The sequence below is a fragment of the Bos indicus genome, chromosome 5 (assembly GCF_029378745.1).
Source record: "Bos indicus isolate NIAB-ARS_2022 breed Sahiwal x Tharparkar chromosome 5, NIAB-ARS_B.indTharparkar_mat_pri_1.0, whole genome shotgun sequence".
NCBI lineage: Eukaryota > Metazoa > Chordata > Mammalia > Artiodactyla > Bovidae > Bos > Bos indicus.
Genome location: NC_091764.1, coordinates 103749524 through 103769125, shown reverse-complemented (window position 1 = coordinate 103769125; position 19602 = coordinate 103749524). Strand labels below are relative to the sequence as shown.

The 19602-nt window shown below is 52.9% G+C and overlaps 1 protein-coding gene across 1 annotated transcript in view; it reads left to right on the top strand.

The window, feature by feature from the left end:
- Window positions 1–19063, top strand: part of CLSTN3 (calsyntenin 3) — a 29900-nt gene extending 10837 nt beyond the window's left edge. The window contains exons 9-18 of the mRNA XM_019960225.2: window positions 770–932; window positions 1787–1843; window positions 2530–2687; window positions 2818–2966; window positions 9639–9865; window positions 10147–10317; window positions 11308–11453; window positions 11731–11866; window positions 17890–18092; window positions 18186–19063. Of these exons, the coding sequence (XP_019815784.2) occupies window positions 770–932; window positions 1787–1843; window positions 2530–2687; window positions 2818–2966; window positions 9639–9865; window positions 10147–10317; window positions 11308–11453; window positions 11731–11866; window positions 17890–18092; window positions 18186–18326 (1551 nt within the window). The 3' untranslated portion in view covers window positions 18327–19063. The remainder of the gene's footprint in view (window positions 1–769; window positions 933–1786; window positions 1844–2529; window positions 2688–2817; window positions 2967–9638; window positions 9866–10146; window positions 10318–11307; window positions 11454–11730; window positions 11867–17889; window positions 18093–18185) is intronic.
- Window positions 19064–19602: the final 539 nt, after the last annotated feature.

Here is a 19602-nt window from a genome sequence, read left to right as displayed (position 1 = left end):
AGAATCCAATCTTTTCAAGAATAATGACTTGTTAGTGAATACTGTTTGACAACATTAAATTTGGTAGTGATTTAAACGTTGGAAAAAGGAAGGCAATCCCTTTGGGAACTATGAGAGGAGGATATCAGAGAGAACTGAGTGTAAGTGCTCAGGTGAGGGTGTTGCAACAGTACACACAAAAAAGGTTGGGAGGACTTCCCTGGTGGCCGAGTGGTTAAGACTTTGCCTTCCAGCACAGAGGGTGCAGGTTCCATCCCTGGTGGAGAAGCTAACATCCCACATGCCTTGGGGCCAAAAAACCAAAACATAAAACAGAAACAATGCTGTAATAAATTCAATACAGAGTTTAAAAATGATCTACATAAAAAATAGTCTAAAAAGGAAAAAAAAAAAAGAAAGACAGGATGGGAATGATGTGTGGACATGGAGACTGAAGAAAACTGCACAGAAACCCATAGCTTTTAGTTCTGCTGGACTCGGGATGGGCAGCACCTGCCAAAGGACACTGTGGTGCTCCTCTTAGGAATGTTGATGGAGTTAAAGGTTTAGAGAAAGAGTGGAATTTTAGGTAGTTTAGGTATGAGGTTGAGCCTGGTCCATTCTGGGCAAGGATTCCTTGAGCTGGGTCTGCAGCAATTCACTGCAAGCCCTGTTGATAGACCAGGGAATATGAAGGACTGTCTCCTGCCCCCCAGGGGATGGGGCAGTGCCTGGGGCTCCTTCCTGGGGATGCAGTAACCGAGGGCTTCCTGCCCTTCCCCGTTCCCAGGTCTGCGATGACGAGTGGCACCACTATGCTTTGAATCTCGAGTTCCCCACGGTCACACTCTATGCAGATGGCATCTCCTTCGACCCCGCCCTCATCCACGACAATGGTCTCATCCACCCGCCTCGAAGGGAGCCTGCGCTCATGATTGGGGCCTGCTGGGCTGGTAAGTCCCCCTGCCTCAACCCCAAGCTTCTCCACGGAGGCGCTCATGGTAGAGGGGCCCAGTGGTTGGTGGAGGAGCAAGGGCAGCTTGACCTTATGACCTCGTCTCCCTGAAGTGGGGCAGGGAGGCTGGGAAAGCTCTCCGCTGGAGGAGACCACCGCCCCTCTGGTCTCCTGCCTGCTGGACTAGTCATCCCCTCTGACTCGGCCATCACCAGCATCTCACTTTCTGTACCTGCAGCCGATTCATACTATGATCCGTCCCCGTCATAATTTCACAGCCTGTTCCTCTGCTGGAGGAGGAACCCTGCAGAGAGTCAGCAACCTTCCAACTTTTAAGCTGTTTCTTTCATTTTTTCCTTCTGGGATGGTGTATGTGTGTGTGTGTGTGTATGCGGTGTGTGTGTGGTGTTTGTGTACATGTAGTGTGTGTGTGTATGTAGTGCATATGGTTTGTGTGTATAGTGTGTGTGTGGTGTGAATGTAGTGTGTGTGTGGTGTGTCTGTATGTAGTATGTGGTACGTTTGTGTATATGGTGTGTCTAAGTGGTGTGTATGTAGTGTGTGTATGTGGTATGTTTGTGTGTGTGGTGTATGTATGTATGTAATGCATGTGGTTTGTATGGTGTGTGTGTGTGTGGGGGGTACCAGAGCCCTTGTATTTCCTCAGCAGCATATTTGGGTTTTGTCTACAACAGAGGCCCGAGATAACCTCAGACAAGACAAAAGAAGGGTTGGGACTCAGTTAGAGGTTCAAGTCCTACATGGCCAGGGGCAGCCCGAGGAAGACCTCCCCAGCCTCCCTGTCAGTCTGGCCCCGCCTCCTTGGGCTCACTGGCACTCTTTCTCCCCCAGAGGAGAAGAACAAAGAGAAGGAAAAGGGAGGTGACAACAGTACGGACGCCACAGCAGGTACTTCCGTGTGAGACCCGAGGCCGCTGAGCTCGCGTCTCAGCCTGGCGCTCTGGGCTCCGCGTCCGCGCGGTCCTACCCGGCCTTGCGCTTCACCGCCTCGCGCGCCACCGGGGTTACAGCCTCCGAGCGGCGTGGCCAGGCGGAGAGAGTGCAGCCGGATGGAGCCGGCTGGGAGCCGGTGTCCTCTTCTGTCCACAGAGTGACATCCAGGGTTCCCGTGCTGGCTTTCCGCGTGGCAGAGCACAGGGGGCAGGAGACGGCCACGCGGCCGGGAGAGCTGGGCATCCCTGAAGCTCCCACGCATCCCTGCCGGCGCCCCCCGCATGCACCGTGGAGACCCCCTCGCTTACTCTCCTCTTCCGCCTTGGGTCTCTTTCCTCCCTTTGGTCCTGCTTTCCTTCTTCTCTTTATCCTGGAAGCCTTTCTCATTCTGTGGCTTCTATTTTTCGCCTTCCGTCCCTCTCTGCCCCAGTTTTTATTCGTCTTCTCCCTCTCCCATCTTCCCTTGGCCTCACTTGCCTCTCATCCATCCTTCTTTTAGCCCTATCTGGCTTCTTTCCGTCTTCTTTCCCTAGCCTGCTGCTCTTTTTCTGTCTTGTTCTCAGCCTCTTCTACCTGGGGCCTCCTCCGCCCTCCCCTCTGACACCTCTTACCTCCCGTCCACCCCTGTGTTCCTGCCCTAGGAGACCCCTTGCCGATCCACCACTACTTCCACGGCTACCTGGCTGGTTTCAGCGTGCGCTCAGGCCGCCTGGAGAGCCGTGAGGTCATCGAGTGCCTCTATGCATGTCGGGAGGGGCTGGACTATAGGGATTTCGAGAGCCTGGGCAAAGGCATGAAGGTATCGCCCCTTCCTCTGGCCCCCTCCCTCCGGGCATGCTCCCTGCCCCCGCCCCGCCCCACCCCACCCCACCCCCTCGGCTCCCTTCCTCTCCGTCCTGCTCTCAGCCCTGTCTGTGTCTGGGGCCCAGGTCCACGTGAACCCCTCGCAGTCCCTGCTCACCCTGGAGGGGGATGATGTGGAGACCTTCAACCATGCCCTGCAGCATGTGGCTTACATGAACACTCTGCGCTTTGCCACGCCTGGCGTCAGGCCCCTGCGCCTCACCACTGCCGTCAAGTGAGTGTCTGGTGGGTGGGCAAGTCACAGAACAGAGCCAGACAGTGTCAGAACTCCTTGGCCTTAGATGCCACCGACGGCTAGGCACATAATGCATCCCCTCCCCTCTGGTTTTAGGGATGGAACACTGACCTTCCCAGTTGACACAGCAATGCAGCAAGAAGAGTGTGGACTAGACTCAGATTTTTCAACAATGAGTTCATTACTCTTTCCACTTGTTAGCTCAGATGGTGAAGAATCTGCCTGCAATGCAGGAGACCTGGATTCAATCCCTGGGTCAGGAAAATCACCTGGTGTAGGAATTGGTGACTCACTCCAGTATTCTTGCCTGGAAAATCCCATGAACAGAGGAGCCTGGCAGGCTACAGTCCATGGGGTCACGAAGAGTCATACATGACAGAGCAGCTAACACATACTCTTCCCACCAAAGCACACTTCCAGCATTTAGGAGTTTTAATCTCTATACGTCTGTGCTGATATTCGAAAGGGGACAGAGGAAGGTCCTGGATTGGGCGCCAGGAGTGGTGGTTTGATTGCTCAGTCGTGTCCGACTTCTTTGCAACGCCCTGGACTCAACCGCCATGTTCGTCTGTCCATGGGATTTTCCAGGCAAGAATACTGGAGTGGGTTGCCATTTCCTTCTCCAAGGGATCTTCCCAACCCAAGGATTGAACCCATGTCTCCTGCATTGGCAGGCGATTCTTCACCGCTGACCCACCAAGGAAGCCCTTAAGTATATTAGTTATTTAAGAATACAGATTGATTTAGGCTCATGAAAACACTAGAGTTATAGATACAGAGTTTTTACTTACTAGCTTTTTTAGTACCGAGAAAGTACCATCAAGTAGAGATACAGTAGAATCTAACTCATGGAATTGTGAGAGTAAACGATACGAGTCCAGATCAAATGCCAGCAGAGTGCCTTTTCTGCACACTTAATGAAAGTGAAAGTGCTCAGTCATGTCTGACTCTTTGTGACCCCATGGACTGTAGCCTACCAAGTTCCTCCATCCATGGGATTTTCCAGGCAAGAATACTGGAGTGGGTTGCCATTTCCTTCTCCACGAGATCTTCCCCACCCAGGGATTGAACCCGGGTCTCCCACAACGTAGGCAGACGCTTTACAGTCTGAACTACCAGGGAAGATTATTACCTGAAGACATTTTCACCACTTATTACCTGAAGGCATTTTCACCCTTTATGCTTGTAGGGAAGTTTTAAGAGCTACTGCCCTCTAGTGGCTGCATCACACAATGCAGGGGTCAGGGTTTCTGGGTTCCCTTCTCCACTGGTCTGCTGCTGCTGCTAAGTCGCTTCAGTCGAGTCCGACTCTGTGCGATCCCATAGACGGCAGCCCACCAGGCTGCCCCGTCCCTGGGATTCTCCAGGCAAGAACACTGGAGTGGGTTGCCATTTCCTTCTCCAATGCATGAAAGTGAAAAGTGAAAGTGAAGTCGCTCAGTCGCGACCCATGGACTGCAGCCCACCAGGCTCCTCCGTCCATGGGATTTTCCAGGCAAGAGTACTGGAGTGGGGTGCCATTGCCTTCTCCGCTCCACTGTTCTGCGTTTGTTCAAAAGCTGTCTGAAGAGAAACATCTCTGACTTGCCCTTATCCTGGCAGGAACGGGTTTGGAGAGAAGGCTCTGAGCCCCGGAGAGTGATGGGCATGGTTGTCAAGCCTCCCAGTTAAAGCTGTGGAAGACGGGGTCGGGTTTGGGGAATTGGACTACTGGTCCATGGTATGGTCCTGGTGTGGAGCTGAAGGCTATGGGCAGATGAGTTCTCGTGGACAACGATCAGCGCTCAGGATGGGCCCCGCCAGGTTCCAGTGAGAGCTCTAGCTGTTAAAGGGCTCTCAAGGTGCCAAGGGCTTCATCCCTCAGGGACCAAGAACTGATCTCATCTCTTTCATAGGCTTAGGGGCCATGTCAGAGGGAGGGCTCTGTCTTCTGGCTTAGGATGGAGCTTTGCAAGGGGTAGCCCTACAAGGTGGGAGTTGATGCCCTCTTTGTTGACTGGCTCATCTGGATTCCTCTGACTTATTACCTGCCCAGGGAAGAGACTTATCTGAGGGTTGGGAACCTGAGCTCTTCCTTTAGTAGAGGGGAGGGGCCTTCTTCCTTTGTGAGGTTAAGAGGGAGGGAGGTCTCATTTTTCCGTTTCAGGGTTTCCATGTGGTTAGTGCTACACTAACACCTCACTGAGGGGCTTCCCTGGTTGCTCAGCTGGTAAAGAATCCTCTTGCGACCCTGGCTCCATCCTGGGTGGGGCAGATTCCCTGGAGAAGGGATAGGCTACCCACTCCAGTATTCTTGAGCTTCCCTAGTGGCTCAGACAGTAAAGACTCTGCCTGCAATGTGGAAGACCTGGGTTCGATTCCTGGGTCAGGAAGATTCCCTGAAAGAGGACATGGCAACCCACTCCAGTATTCTTGCCTGGAGAATCCCATGGACAGAGGAGCCTGGTGGGCTACAGTCCATGGATCCAGAGAGTCAGACATGACTGAGCACTTTCACATGCAACTGTTCAGTCAATGCAGATTTTCCCTAAGTTTTTTTTTTTTTTTAACCTTTCTGGAATTCTTGGAAAGCCCATCTCCTCATGGCATTGACCACTGAACAGATGGGCACCACATCTTTTTCTCTAGCTCTGTTCGCTCTCCCTAGTTTTTGAATTTCTACGTGCTTGCTGTAATCTCTCTCTGGGAAGTTCTGCCCACACCTCAAACAAATGAGCTAAAGCTTAATAATGAACTTCAGTGCCTGAACCAGCCCTGCCCCCGAATTCTCTGCCTCTGTGGCGGTGTCTCTGTCCTTGCAGTCACCCTGGCTTGCAGCCTCTGACCTGCCTCGGAGCCCTCCCTGTGTTTATGCGCCACGCCTGTCAGTCATCCGGTCACCCAGACCCCTTTCACTCGTGTCTGGTGTCTGCTTCCTCTTTCCCCATGTCTGTGTTATGGCTCCAGCAGGCTGTCATGCCCACTCCTCTGGCCTCTTGAGATAGCCTCCAAACTAATGACTGTCTAGTATTCTAACTTCAGTTCTGTCCCTACCCAAAGGCTAGGTTAGTGATCCAAAATCCAAATGTCCATCCTCACACTTCCCTGCTGAAGAAGACGTCTGTGGTTCCCTCCTGCCACTCACAAAAATTGCACTCGGAGCCCTGAACCATCTGTCCCAGCCTTTCCTGCTTCGTGTTCCTCTACTCCCCTCCGTGTGCTCCTCACCATCCACTCTAGGGTCAACTTTCTACCTCCTTCAAAGGCTGGGTCACTTGCTACTTTTTTCCAGTATTCTAACTCTCCCTGACCAAATACCCTACTCCCATCTTAGCCAGAATAACCTCTCCCACTTTGAACGCTCTTGGTTTTGTGTGTGCTCCATTTATGTGATGGTGACCACGTTGGCTCTTGTTTGAAGGTTTGTGTAGAAATTCTAATTTCTTGACCAGATCATCAGCGCCAGGGCCAGCCCTCTGGTCCCCTTTGGGCCTCTTTTGGATCACCCATCACAGTGGGAATATCTGCTGGAGGCTGTGCTTCCAGAGTCAGCTGGACTTATTTCCCAGGAGGCTTTGATTGGGGTTTCTCTGGGACTGTGCAGACCGTCTCAGGCCCTGCTCCTTAGGGCACAGAACTCAGCAGGTTGTGGGTTTGGTCCCTTCAGGGGCTCTGCATTCATGGTATCCGCTGAGATTATGCCTTCTCCCTGTTGGCTCCAGTAGTCAAGCTGCACTCAGTAACACAAATGACAATCCTTTTAGAAAAATAATTTCTCTTAGCTGAGGCAGGTGGACCACAAGCCCTGCTTTGGAATTACCACCTCCCCTGTGAAAACTGCATGTTCAAGGGGGCACTTTTATTTTTTTTGCTGCACCATGCAGCTTGTGGGATCTTAGTTCCTCAACCAGGGATTGAACCCAGGTCCATGGCTGTGAAAGTGCCAAGTCCTAACCACTGGATCGCCTCGGAATTCCAAGGAGACACTTCTTTATAAATAAATTTGATTTGTGCAAACCCAGGTTCCACATGGTGGCTGTGGGTTAGTGGGAAGGCGTGTACTTGGAATGAGAAGAATGGGTTCAAGCCTGGATTGGGATGCATATTTCTTATGCGGCCAAGATGCTTGACCCAGGAGCTTTGGCTTCTGCTGCTTCTTCCAACAGCAGTGAAAGAAGGTTAAGTGAAAGCATGTGGGCAAAATGCTTCACAAAGCAGCAAGTGCTCTGGGGATAACCCTCAGATTGGCTGGAGGAGATCCTGGGAGTGTGTTCTGGAGCGGCTGTGATGTTGGTTGGTCAGGACTTAGTCTTCTTGGGAGGGTTTGTCTGGCACCAAGGTCAGAGAGGCTTCATGGGATGGTGGATGCGGTCTGAGATGGTCAGATTAGCTTGCCTACCGAAGAGTGTTTCTCTGGTACTGGACGAAATGCGTGGAAGATGCACCTGGGAGGAGGATGTCCTTTTTTTTTTTCTTTTTTTTATTGTGGTTGATTTACAGTGTTGTGTTAGTTTCTGCTGTACAGCAACGTAATTCAGTTATACGTATATACACATACCTTTTTAATATTCCTTTCCACTATGCTTTATCATAGGATATTGAATCTAGTTCTCTGTGCTATTCGGTAGGCCCTTGTTTATCCATTGTGTATATAAAAGCTTACATCTGCTAACCCCAGCCTCCCACTCCATCCTTGCCCCATCCCCTCTCCCTTGGCAACCGTCAGTCTGTTCTCTGTGTCTGCGATTCTGCTTCTGTTTGATAGATGGGCTCATTTGTGTCATATTTTAGATTCCACGTATGAGTGATGTGCGTGTGTGCATGCTCAGTCTCTTCAGTTGTGTCCAACTTTGTGCGACCCTATGGACTATAGACCTCCAGGCTCCTCTGTCCATGGGATTCTCTAGGCAAAAATGCTGGAGTGGGTTCCCATTCCCTTCTCCAGGGAATCTTCCCAACCCATGAGTCAAACCCAGGTCTCTTACATTTCCTGCATTGGCAGGCAGGTTCTTTACCACTAGTGCCGCCTGGGAAGCCCATACATATAAGTGATATCATATGGTATTTGTCTTTCTCTTTCTGACTTACTTCACTTAGTATGATACTCTCTAGTTGCATCTGTGTTGCTGCAAATGGCATCATTTTGTTTTTTGATGACTGAGTAGTATTCCGTTGTATATATGCACCACCTCTAATTTATTCATTCATCTGTCAGTGGACATTCAGATTGTTTTCACATCGTGGTTATTGTGAATAGCGCTGCTATAACACAGGGGTGTATGTATCTTTTGAATTATAGTTTTGTGGACATCCTTTGACACACTTCCCACTCCCACCCCACCTTTGTTGTTGAATATTTTTTGACACATATCTACCAGTCCAGTAGTTAAGACTCCGAGCTTCCACTGCAGGGGTCATGGATATCGAGGAACCAGGATCCCTGCATGACTTGGTGTGGCCAAAAATATAAAAAAGAAGGTGATAGATTCCACATATAACTTATATATATGGTATTTGTCTTTATCTTATTTCACTTAGCATAACACCTTCAAGGCCCTTCCATATCATCACAAGAGGCAGACTGAATAGTATTCCATTGTATATATGTCATATCTTCTTGATCCATTCATCTATGGATGGACACTCTGGTGGTCTCTGTGTCTGGGCAACTGTGAATAATGCTGTGGTGAACATGAGGGTGGAGCCAGTGCTCTGAGATAGTGATTTCATCTTTAGTATATACCCATATATACTCATACTTGTTTTCTTTAGATATATAACCGACTCTTTGTGGCCCAATGGACTACACAGTCCATGGAATTCTCCAGGTCAGGATACTGAAGTGGGTAGCCTTTCTCTTCTCCAGGGGATCTTCCCAACCCAGTGATCGAACCCAGGTCTCCCGCATTGCAGGCGGATTCTTTACCAGCTGAGTCACAAGGGAAGCCCAAGAATACTGGAGTGGGTAACCTATCCTTTCTCCAGTGGATCTTCCCGACCTAGGAATTGAACTGGGGTCTCTTGCATTGCGGGAGGTGGGAGGATTCTTTACCAACTGAGCTATGAGGGAAGCCCTCACATCCCCAGGAAGGGAATTGCACTGAATGTGTGCTCAATCACTCCGTCGTGTCCGGCTCTTTGTGACCCCATGGTCTATAGCCCACCAGGATCCTCTGTCCATGAGATTGTCCAGGCAAGACTATTGAAGCGGGTTGCCGTTTACTTCTCCATGAGATAGTGATTTCATTTTCTTTAGATATGTACCCAGGAAGGGAATTGTACTGAATACACTTTTTAAAAATCAAAGAAACAAAAAAGCTCTTAGATGAAGAGCTGTGTATGTACTTACATTTCTGTATGTTCAGTTTGTAAAATACAGTTCTATGGTCTTGGGATTGGGCATTGGTGATGTCATAGGTCAGGGTTGCCTGACCTTTTGCCCCTGCCCCTTCTCTGCAGTGGCCTCCTCCTGGGAAAGGGAATCTCCCCCTCCAGCTTTGCTGTGTGTGTGGTGGGGTGGTCTGCAGAGACACTGTCCCCCTTTCCTCCCCTTTTTCTCCCGACATGGGGGCTCTCTGCAGAGGTAGGGGTCCAGAGTGATGGCCAGACTACAGATTATCAGGGAGTGGTTGCTGGGCTCACAGGCTGCCTCCCTCCCCTCTCCTGATGCAGGTGCTTCAGTGAAGAGTCCTGTGTCTCCATCCCTGAAGTGGAGGGCTATGTGGTGGTGCTACAGCCGGATGCCCCCCAGATCCTGCTGAGCGGCACTGCTCACTTTGCCCGCCCAGCTGTGGACTTCGAGGGACCCGAGGGGGTTCCTTTGTTCCCTGACCTCCAGATCACTTGCTCCATTTCGCACCAGGTGGAGGCCAAAAAGGACGAGAGTTGGCAAGGCACGGGTAAGCATGCCTCTCAGGGAGGGGTCGGTGTCTGGAACCAACGTGAAGGAGAAAATCTGGAGCTGGACATAACAATGTCACCCCATATTCGCTTTTCGAGAATACCTGGCTATTGGGAAGGAGGGCCAGTGGGAGGCCCCCAGGTATAAGGAGGTTGTCAGGTAGTGACCTTCTTGACAGCAATGCTGGCAGCTCTCAGGGGATGACCTGGGAAGGGGAGGAGGAGTGGCCAGGAGGTGGGCCCTTCAGCTCTGACCCGGACCCGACTCCCTCCCGTCCAGTGACAGACACTCGCATGTCAGACGAGATCGTGCACAACCTGGACGGCTGTGAGATCTCCCTGGTGGGGGATGACCTGGATCCCGAGCGGGAAAGTCTGCTCCTGGACATGGCATCCTTGCAGCAGCGAGGCCTGGAGCTCACCAACACATCTGCCTACCTCACCATTGCCGGTCAGTGGAGCCCAAGAGCCGGTCCTCTTTTCTTGGGATGCCCCCGTCCACGACGGAGTCTCTGGGGAGCCCAGAGGGTCCTCCTTCCAGGCCCAGGAATGTGACCAAGTGTCCCCTTGCACCTTCTCCACCTGGGGTCCTCTGGCTTCCAGATTGTCCCTAGAGGCGGGGGCTGGGGCTTAGAATCCTGATGATTCTTTCTCAGCGTCTCTGTCCAGCCCGGCTCACCTCTGCTCTGGGCTCCACTCTTCTCTGGCTCAGTCTCTGACTAGCTTTCTTATTCTCTGGCCATTTGCTACTCATTATCTTCTCTGTCTTCCATCTCACTGATCTCTGGGATTCAGCATAGCTTTTCTTTTGTTCTAATATTTATTTATGTTGCTGTGCTGGGTCTTAGTTGGTGGCACGTGGGGTCTTTAGCTGTGGCATGCAGACTCTTTAGTTGTGGCATGCGAACTCTTAGGTGAGGCATGTGGGACTTAGTTCCCTGACCAGGGATGGAACCCGGTCCCCTTCATTGGGAGCATGGGGCCTTAGCCACTGGACCCCCAGGGAAGTTCCTAAGTGCTCATCTCTTAATGTTTGGTGGTAATGACTTGGGAAGCCTGCTCCTCTCCAAAGGACCCTCTGTTGGGGAGAATAGAAGATGGGGTGGCCGGTCCCCTCCTGTTTCCATTCCCTTCCAGAGCCTCATGGAGGGCTTCTGTGTTTGCCCCTCACCATCTCCCCGCTGCTGCCTCCTCCCTCTGTCCTGCATGCCTCCCTGTTTTCCTTCTCTCCATCCCTCCTCAGCTTGCAGAGGAGGGCAAATGGAGCCTCAGTTTCTCTGTCCCAGTCAGGCAGAGCTGGCGGGGTGCTGGGGAGCCTCTCTCCCTCTGAGGACTCGGGTCACGCACCTGTTGAGTTGAGGGGCGTCAACAGGTGGGAGTTTGGGAGAGAGACCCCGGGCCTCCTCGCTGACTCCTGCTCTGAGCCGCCTCCGGTTCCCAGGGGTGGAGAGCATCACCGTGTACGAAGAGATCCTGAGGCAGGCGCGTTATCGCCTGCGACATGGAGCAGCCCTCTACGCCAGGAAGTTCCGGCTCTCCTGCTCAGAAATGAATGGGCGTTACTCCAGCAATGAATTCATCGTGGAGGTAACCCGAGCTCCCTCCCTTCCAACCGCCCCCCCCCCCGCCCCGCCCCCTCCCCGGGCGAGGAGCCGGGATGAGGGAGCGGACTGAGCCCCCTGGTGGTTGGGGATGGAAACTGCAGCCCAGGCAGGGGACTCCTGGATCCGAGCTGTGGGTAGAGGAGGGGAAGCTGAGGCGGGTGGGGGGTGGTGAGGGGGCAGGGGTGAAGAGATGGGCCTCCGAGGGCTGGAAGAGGACTGGGGAGAAGCGAGTGTGCCCACTGAGCCCGTCCTTGCCCCAGGTCAGCGTCCTGCACAGCGTGAACCGGGTGGCCCACCCCAGCCACATGCTCAGCTCCCAGCAGTTCCTGCACCGCGGTCACCAGCCACCGCCTGAGATGGCTGGACACAGCCTGGCCAGCTCCCACCGCAACTCCAGTACGTAAGGCTGGATGGGCCAGCGGGCAGGTGGGCACAAGCATCCTCCGCCCACCTCTGGGGTGGTGGGTGAGGAGGAAGGGATGGAGCCATGGATTCTGTGAAACCTGGCTTGGTTGACGGTTCCAATCCCTTCACCCCTGGCTCATTCACTTTCCCTAGTGGAGAGTGCGAGCCCTGGGTCATCACAGGTCACTCATATCCCGGCTGATGGTCAGTGCAGGTTTAGTCTTTGTTGGTGCTGCCAACAATATCAAGTCAGCCCCGGACTTCGGGATCCTCAGTAGTGAAGCTATGACGTATTAAGCACCTGCTGCTGCTGCTGCTAAGTCGCTTCAGTCGTGTCCGACTCTGTGCGACCCCATAGACGGCAGCCCACCAGGCTCCCCCGTCCCTGGGATTCTCCAGGCAAGAACACTGGAGTGGGTTGCCATTTCCCTCTCCAAAGCATGAAAGTGAAAAGTGAAAGTGAAGTCGCTGAGTCATGTCCGACTCTTAGCGACCCCCTGGACTGCAGCCCACCAGGCTCCTCTGTCCATGGGATTTTCCAGGCATTAAGCACCTACTGTATACTAATGCTGTCGACAATATCATTAAGAATACAAACAATTATAAGGTAGATACAGTTTCTATTCTAAATAAGGTTGGTGCTATTGCCTGTCAAATTATGTGCTATCTATAAAGTCATAAGGCTATTTCTGAAACAAAATATGCAAACATGTGAAGCGTTACATCCAAATGGACTGATGCCCTTCAGAGCCATCTTGTTCTGTGGCCAGGGTTGCTTACTAGTGATGCAATTTTTAATTCATAATTTGAGCTGCTTAATTATAGAAAAATTAGAAACTATAAGTGTAAAGAAGAAAAGTCATCCATAATTCCACCACAGTTGACCCATTGTTAATAGGGTCTCAACCCAGTTTTTGCCTATGTGACTGTTTTCTTTTCTTCTTTTAACAAACATGAGATCAAACTATTTTTTAACCTAATATTTACACCTAATATTATAAATTGAGTCTTCACATTGTTAAAAACTGCAATGATTCTGATGTTGCTGGAAATGATTTTTGGAATGCCTTTTTTAGAATCGCTTTCAAAGTCAGTTCATGAGATGCATTTATTTTTGTTACTTTCAGGACATACCTTACTTTTGGCCTAGTTCAGTATTCCCCACATCAGAATCCACTTTTGTCAGAGTTGGCTCTGGATAGCATTTTGCGTTTGTACGTGTAAAACCCACTCTGGAAAGGCAGAGAGGTGTCACGTATTAGAAAAAGTCAGGGACTTCCCTGGAGGTCCAGTGGTTAAGACTTTGTGCTTCCACTGCAAGGGGCACAGGTTCGATCCCTGGTTGGAGAACTAAGATTCCACATACCACATGGCATAGCCAAAATAAAAGAGATTAAAAAAAAAAAGTCAAAAGGCGAGTTGCAGGCTCTGAAGGCAATTCCCTAAGGCATTCCAAACATGCTTTCTTGGAACAAGGTCATGGTCACTCACTGAGCCCTACCCTGAAAGGACAGCTCTCTTGTCAACCATGTAATTATTAAGAATAGTAAGCACATTGGTGTGCCAAGCACTTTGCCCGTGAATTTTACACCTATTAACCCAGTGAGTCATTACAGACAACAGATGAAATAGGCGCTAGAATGATTCCCTCTAAAGGCAAGGAAACAGAGACCAGAGAGGTTAAGTACCTTATCCAAGATCACACAGCAAAAATATGGTGGAACCAGGATTCGAGTCCAGCCAGCAGAATTCCAGAACCCGTGCTCTAGCCATCACACTTCATATCCTCTCCATGTTAGATGCTTAAACAAAAGTCTTATCACTTTATAGTTGCACCTAATTTGGGGGAGCCTTGAGGGCTTCCCAGGATGTCTCTGACTGAGACTGGCTCCTGGGTACCCCTGAGAATTTAGTCTGGTTTCCTCTCCTTGGGTAGCGGCCTCCACTGTACTGTCTCTTGTGTTTGCTTTTCCCTGGGACTGGCTCCCCTCATCCTTGCTCTCCCTGAAAACAACTGCAGACACCTTTTAATTGTTTTCCTGTGATGCCTACAGCAAAGCAGATGGAAGTAGGGGTGAGGAGGGAGTGTAAGGCATAAGCAAGTTGCAAGGTTCTAGGAAGCTTCACACAATCTTTAGAGACATGTGAGTGAACTCGACCTACTTTGGTTAAATAGACTTTTGAGGCCATGACTCCCTAGCTCTTCTTCCAGTTCTTTCCTTGGCAATCATTCCACTCAGCCTTGTTGGGGTTGGATACTGGGCCTACCACTCAGATTAGGCTCAAAGTGGGTCTTGGTTGGCATTGCTGTTGAGCTCGGTAACTCTCATCCTTGTTTTCTCTGCTTGCTCTGAGATCCCAATTGAGAGCAGCAGCCTGCTTTTCCTTTCCCCCGATTTTGGCCTGAGTAGGGTACAAAATTCATAGTTCACCCGAGGGCCTTGGTGATTGACATCTCCTGAACTTATCAGGAGATCCATTTTGTCCGTGTATCTTTCCTGACTCTTCAAAGTGTCCCCTTTCTCTCCCTTCCTTCCAGCCCTGAGAGTGGAGTTACAGAATTGTGGTTTAGCGATTTCAAAGTACTCTGACCATGCAAAAGAGGAAGAGATAGAATTCTCTCCAATTGGATGGGAGGTTCATTTCTCTGTAGTGCCTAAGTGCACCAGGAAAGAGCTCAGTGTGAACTGGCACAGTCAGTCAAGGAAGGTCTGCTGGCACATTCAGACCTTGACCTTGAACCTGGAGAGTGAAGGGAGTCTGGATGGACATGAGAGAGAACAAGAGTGTGAGAACTGGGGGTGGGTGGGTGGCTCCGGGTATTGTGTTTGGAGAGAATGAGGCTGCCTGAGAAGGGTAAGATGAACGATGAAGACAAGATTTATCCAGTCCTGCCAAATTTTGATGCATATCAGAATCACCTAGGAGCAGTAAAAAACCTTAGTGCCTCAGCCACATCCCATACCAATTCAATCAGAAGGTCTGGGGTGGGGAGCCAGGCTTCAGTGGGTTTTTAAAGATCCTCAGGTGATTCCAGCGCGCAGTCAGGTTAGGAATTATTTCCTTGCTTTGTTACGTACAAGTATTTGAGACTTTGTGGAGAGACCCACAGTGCAGTAGGATGAGAATAGAAAATGAAGTTGGACGTGAGGCAGAAAGGACAATGATGGAAGAAGATGAAGCCAGGGAATAAGTCAGTTCATAAAACACATGCTGTGAGATACTGCACAATTGCTTGAGTGGCCAGAATTTGGACCTGAGCTTCCTTGGAGCTGAAACGAGAAAAACTGAGCAGTTAGGAAAGTCATATGATAGGACCCACCAGTGCTTCCGGTTGGAGGTTTCTCCCCAGACTCTTCAGAAAGGGGGATCCACGCAGGGCTGTGGACAGGGCATCCACGGTGCCTTACACGAAGCCAGGAGTTTCACATGGGCTACTGGCTAGAACTCAAACACTCCTTCCTGGTGGCCTTGGAGGTCACTCGAGGCCAGAGTCAACTACTTGGAGCTAATGCAGTAGGAAAGGTTGATGATGTTCCCTAAACTCTTGGTTTCTGTCTGTAGCTAACTTAAAAATCCTCCCATCTCCCCGGCCTCCTGGCTCAGTTTAAACTAATTAACTGTACTTGTTTGCCTGCACATGCCGTGTCTGCACTTTGTCTTTCCTGTGGTCATTTCTGATGGCCGGCAGTCAGCTGGTCACTTCCTTCAACAGGCCAGGGGCTTGGAGGGACAAATGCATTTGATTAAGGCACAGAGCAGAAGCTCTGGCTTGTCATCATTGTGGCTGTGGAGCCAGTTCACCCGCTGTGGCCTCCACCCCAAGGAGGGGTTTCTACTTCTACAGCCTGGGCTTGACTACGGGGGCATTCTGCTGGTGGGGGTCACTGTTCTGGGATCCTGGCCCACCGACCTGGAGACCCAAGAGGGGCTTTTTCCTGCAGAGGAGCCGACAGGCCAGCTGGGCCTCCCCTCTCCTTCTCCTCCATCCCCGGCAGTTGAGAAACACTCTCATCTCTCCCCAGGCCCATCTCTCCCCAGAGCCGGCGCCCAGGGAGCCTGCCTCCCTTGCTCTGCAGAGTCAGTTGTCATTGGCCCCAAATGGGCTATGGGTCGGGTCAGACTGGGGACCGACTTGGCAGAGCACCACCAAGGCGGCCTTGGGGAGGCGTGAAGCCAGTGTGGCTGCTCCCACACCTGCTTATGTTTCCACACCTGGCTGGCTCTGGAGCGTGTGGCAGCGTGTGCGTGCACTCTCTGCTGGAGGACAGGTGTGCACCAGGGTGTACCCCACGCTGTGTGCTTCCCTGTGCTCTGCTCCGTCTCTGGCCATGTGAGTCTTGGAGGCTGTGGGTAAATTCGTGTGTGTGTGCGCGTGTGAGTGAGACGCATATACTAACAGCCCCTCAACAACGGGACTGCCCAGGGTGTGGGTCCCACACACCCTCTCTGGTCAGTGAGGCGCTGCTCCTACGTGGCTGGCAGGAGTGGGCACCCATGTGGGGTGTAGTCACCCAGCTGCCCATGAGGGCACTGGGCCTGGGGGCACGCCTGTGGGGTCTCTACCTCCATTTGCTGTCCGTGGGGCTGTGGGCTCCTCTGTTTTGCCTCCTCCTGCTTCTCCGTGTGCTGTCCGTGTGTGTGCAGGAGGTGGGCAAGGCTGTGCTCACGGCTGCTGCCTCCGTGGCCGTCTGGGTCCAGGTCTGTGGAGGGTACATTGTCCTGCAGGGGCTTGCCTGGACTGCCCAGCTGGTGGGGAGCTGGGTGGAGCTGCACGTGTGGCTCTGCTTTGCCTTGCTGGAGACTCTCAGGCGCGTCCTTTCCATCCTGCCGTGTGAGAAGGCTGTCGGGTGGCTGATGCGGGCAGGCGTGCTGGCCGGCAAAGGCCTGGCGCGGGTGCGGGGCGTGGTGACCCTGGTCCGGGTGTGCACCCACACACTCTTCCTGGGCGTGTCCCTGTGTCTGCACATGTGCTTTGCCGCCATCAGCTCCAAGGTCCGAGTGAGGGTGCACGCCCCGCTCTGGGTCTCTCTGCCCTTTAGGGTCCATGCCCCACTGAGCCTGGGCTTCAGAGTGAGGCTGCAGGCCCAGAGGCATGACAGGGCCCAGGGGACGGGGGGTGCATCCCAAGGGCAGCAGAGCCCCCCAGTGTCCAGGACGCCCCCGGTGTCCAGGACGCCCCTGGTGTCCAGGAGGCTCGAGCCCACAAGGAGACGGGAGGCATCACGGAGCAGGGGTGAGCTCTGTCCAGGTGGGTACTTGAAGGGGCTGCTTTCTACCTCTTGGTCCTGTCCCCAGCCTTGGGTGTCAGGCCATGCTTGGAGCCCACTTCTCCTCTTCAAATGAAGGAGAACATTCTCTCCTCTTGTATCATCAAGCCTGTGTGGCCACCTCTCTCCTTTCCCCTCTGGGCTCCCAGGACCTCCTTCCTGGGCTGCATGGTCCCTGGGAAAGGTGCAGGCAGAGGACCTGGGCAGAGTCCAGGCCTTGCCCTCTGTCTGCCGAGCACAGAACCGCTCAGGGCAACGTTGGGCTGAGGGCCCTTTTCCCCCTGCCCTTCCTTCTGTGCAGACCTCCTCCCTCCCTTGGGCTCTCAGTCCCTCCAGCCGCCCCCTTCCCTCCCCGTCTCTGCCCTTCTCTGGGTGAAAGTGAAAAGAGAAAGTGATAGTCGCTTAGTTGAGTCTGACTCTTTGCGACCCCTTGGACTGTAGCCTGCCAGGCTTCTCTGTCCATGGGACTTCCCAGGTAAGAATACTGGAGTGGGTTGCCAGTTCCTCCTCCAGGGGATCTTCCCGACCCAGGGACTGAACCCTGGTCTCCTGCATTGAGGGCAGATTCTGTACCCTTGGGACTCTGCTTCTCTTCCAGCTTCTACAGTGGAGACCTCTATTCCGGGCCATCATGGACCCTCTCTTTTGCTCAGGGATGCCCTGTTCCCAGGCCCCTGACCGCCTCCTGCCATCCCCCTCCCCCGCCAGCAGAGTTGGCTCAGGTGTGCCTGCCTCTCTCTGCAGTGGTTCCCAGTGCGGCGACCCTCATCATCGTGGTGTGCGTGGGCTTCCTGGTGCTCATGGTCGTCCTGGGTCTCGTGCGCATTCACTCACTGCACCGCCGCGTCTCGGGGGCCAGTGGGCCTCCCGGGGCCTCCAGCGACCCCAAGGATCCCGATCTCTTCTGGGATGACTCAGCTCTCACCATTATCGTGAACCCCATGGAGGTGAGTGGGGGGCCTGGCAGAGTCAGGGTGCAGCTGGGACACACTCCCAGCAGGAAGACTCCCAATGAGCACCCCCTCGCCACCCTTCTCCAGTCCTACCAGAGCCGGCAGGTCTGCTTGGCGGGCGCTGCAGGCGGCCAGCAGGACGACGAGGACAGCAGCGACTCGGAGGCGGCCGACTCACCCAGCAGCGATGAGAGACGCATCATCGAGACCCCCCCTCACCGCTACTGAGGCCTCCGCCCCTCCCCAGACAGAGAATTCCATCCCGGTGAGACAGACACACCGAAGATACAGAAGGACCTTCTTAGAGGAGAGAGACCCGGTGGGGTGGAGGAGAGAGCTCTTAGAAGAGTCCTCTCCTAATCTCAGAATCGGGGGGCCCACCAGAGCCCGACCCTCCCCCTCAGCTCCCAGCCCACCCCTGCTCCATGCCTCTGGGCTCCTACTCCCGGGTGGGGGAGATTCTGGCTGCCTTCTCTGTCGCCAGGCAGCCACCCCCTTTGCTGACCCACATCTGTCTCTTCCCCCACCAGCCATGTGCTATATGGTGGGGGGGGTACTGAAGGAAACCTGGTCCCCTGCCCTTACCTTCTCTCCTGTCCATGGAGCCCCCTGGCCAGGCATTCTCTGCTTCTCTTAACGAGCCCCCCCTTTCCATTTCACTCCGGGGATCCCCTCCTCTCCTGGCCCCCTTCCCTCCTCTTCCTCTCCTGTCCCCCCCTCTCCGAGGCCTGGCTGTGGCTGGGTTGTAGGGGTGGGAGTGGGATGGGGGCCCCAGCTGGATTATACATAATGTATATTTTTTCATGTCGTCGTGAGCGCAGCCCCTGTGTTCCTTGTGCAGCTCACAACCTTGTGTGCGTGTGGCATTGTCACGTCCTGGGGTGGGAGTGGGGGTCGGGTGGTGGGTGTGTGAGGGAGGGGACACACCCTAGGGTTTTCAAATAAAACAACTGGAAAAAAGCCTGGTCAGCTGCCTCTGGCCTGCTTGATCCCTGGTGGGTGCTCTGTGGGTGGCCGCTCTGGGGTCTCTGAGCTGAAGTGAGGGGCAGGGCTGGTTTTCTGGGTGCTGTCTCCAGGATCAGATGGCTTCCACTGCACCCCGGGAAGAATACAAACAATTGAGGGGATGTTGCATACGCCAGGGCTTTGTGGAGGACATTGTTATCACCCCCATGTCTTGAAATTTTTCACCTGGGGTGCCTGTGTGCCCAGCCCCAGGGGAGTCGAGGGGGAGAGGGCAGGCAACTCTGCTATTTGTTTTTTAAAAAGGGGTTTTCCTTTTAAAAATTAATTAATTGATTAATTATCGGCCATACCTTGCGGGATGTGGGCTTAGTTCCCCCACCAGGGATTGAGCCTGTGCCACCTGCAGTGGAAGCACAGAGTCTTAACCACTGGACCAGCAGAGAAGTCCCAGTCCTGCTGTTTGTAATAAGAGAGAACGGGCTCTGAGAGGTGTTCCCCAGGTAGAAGGGGCAGGAACCAGATGGGGTTATTTCAGAAG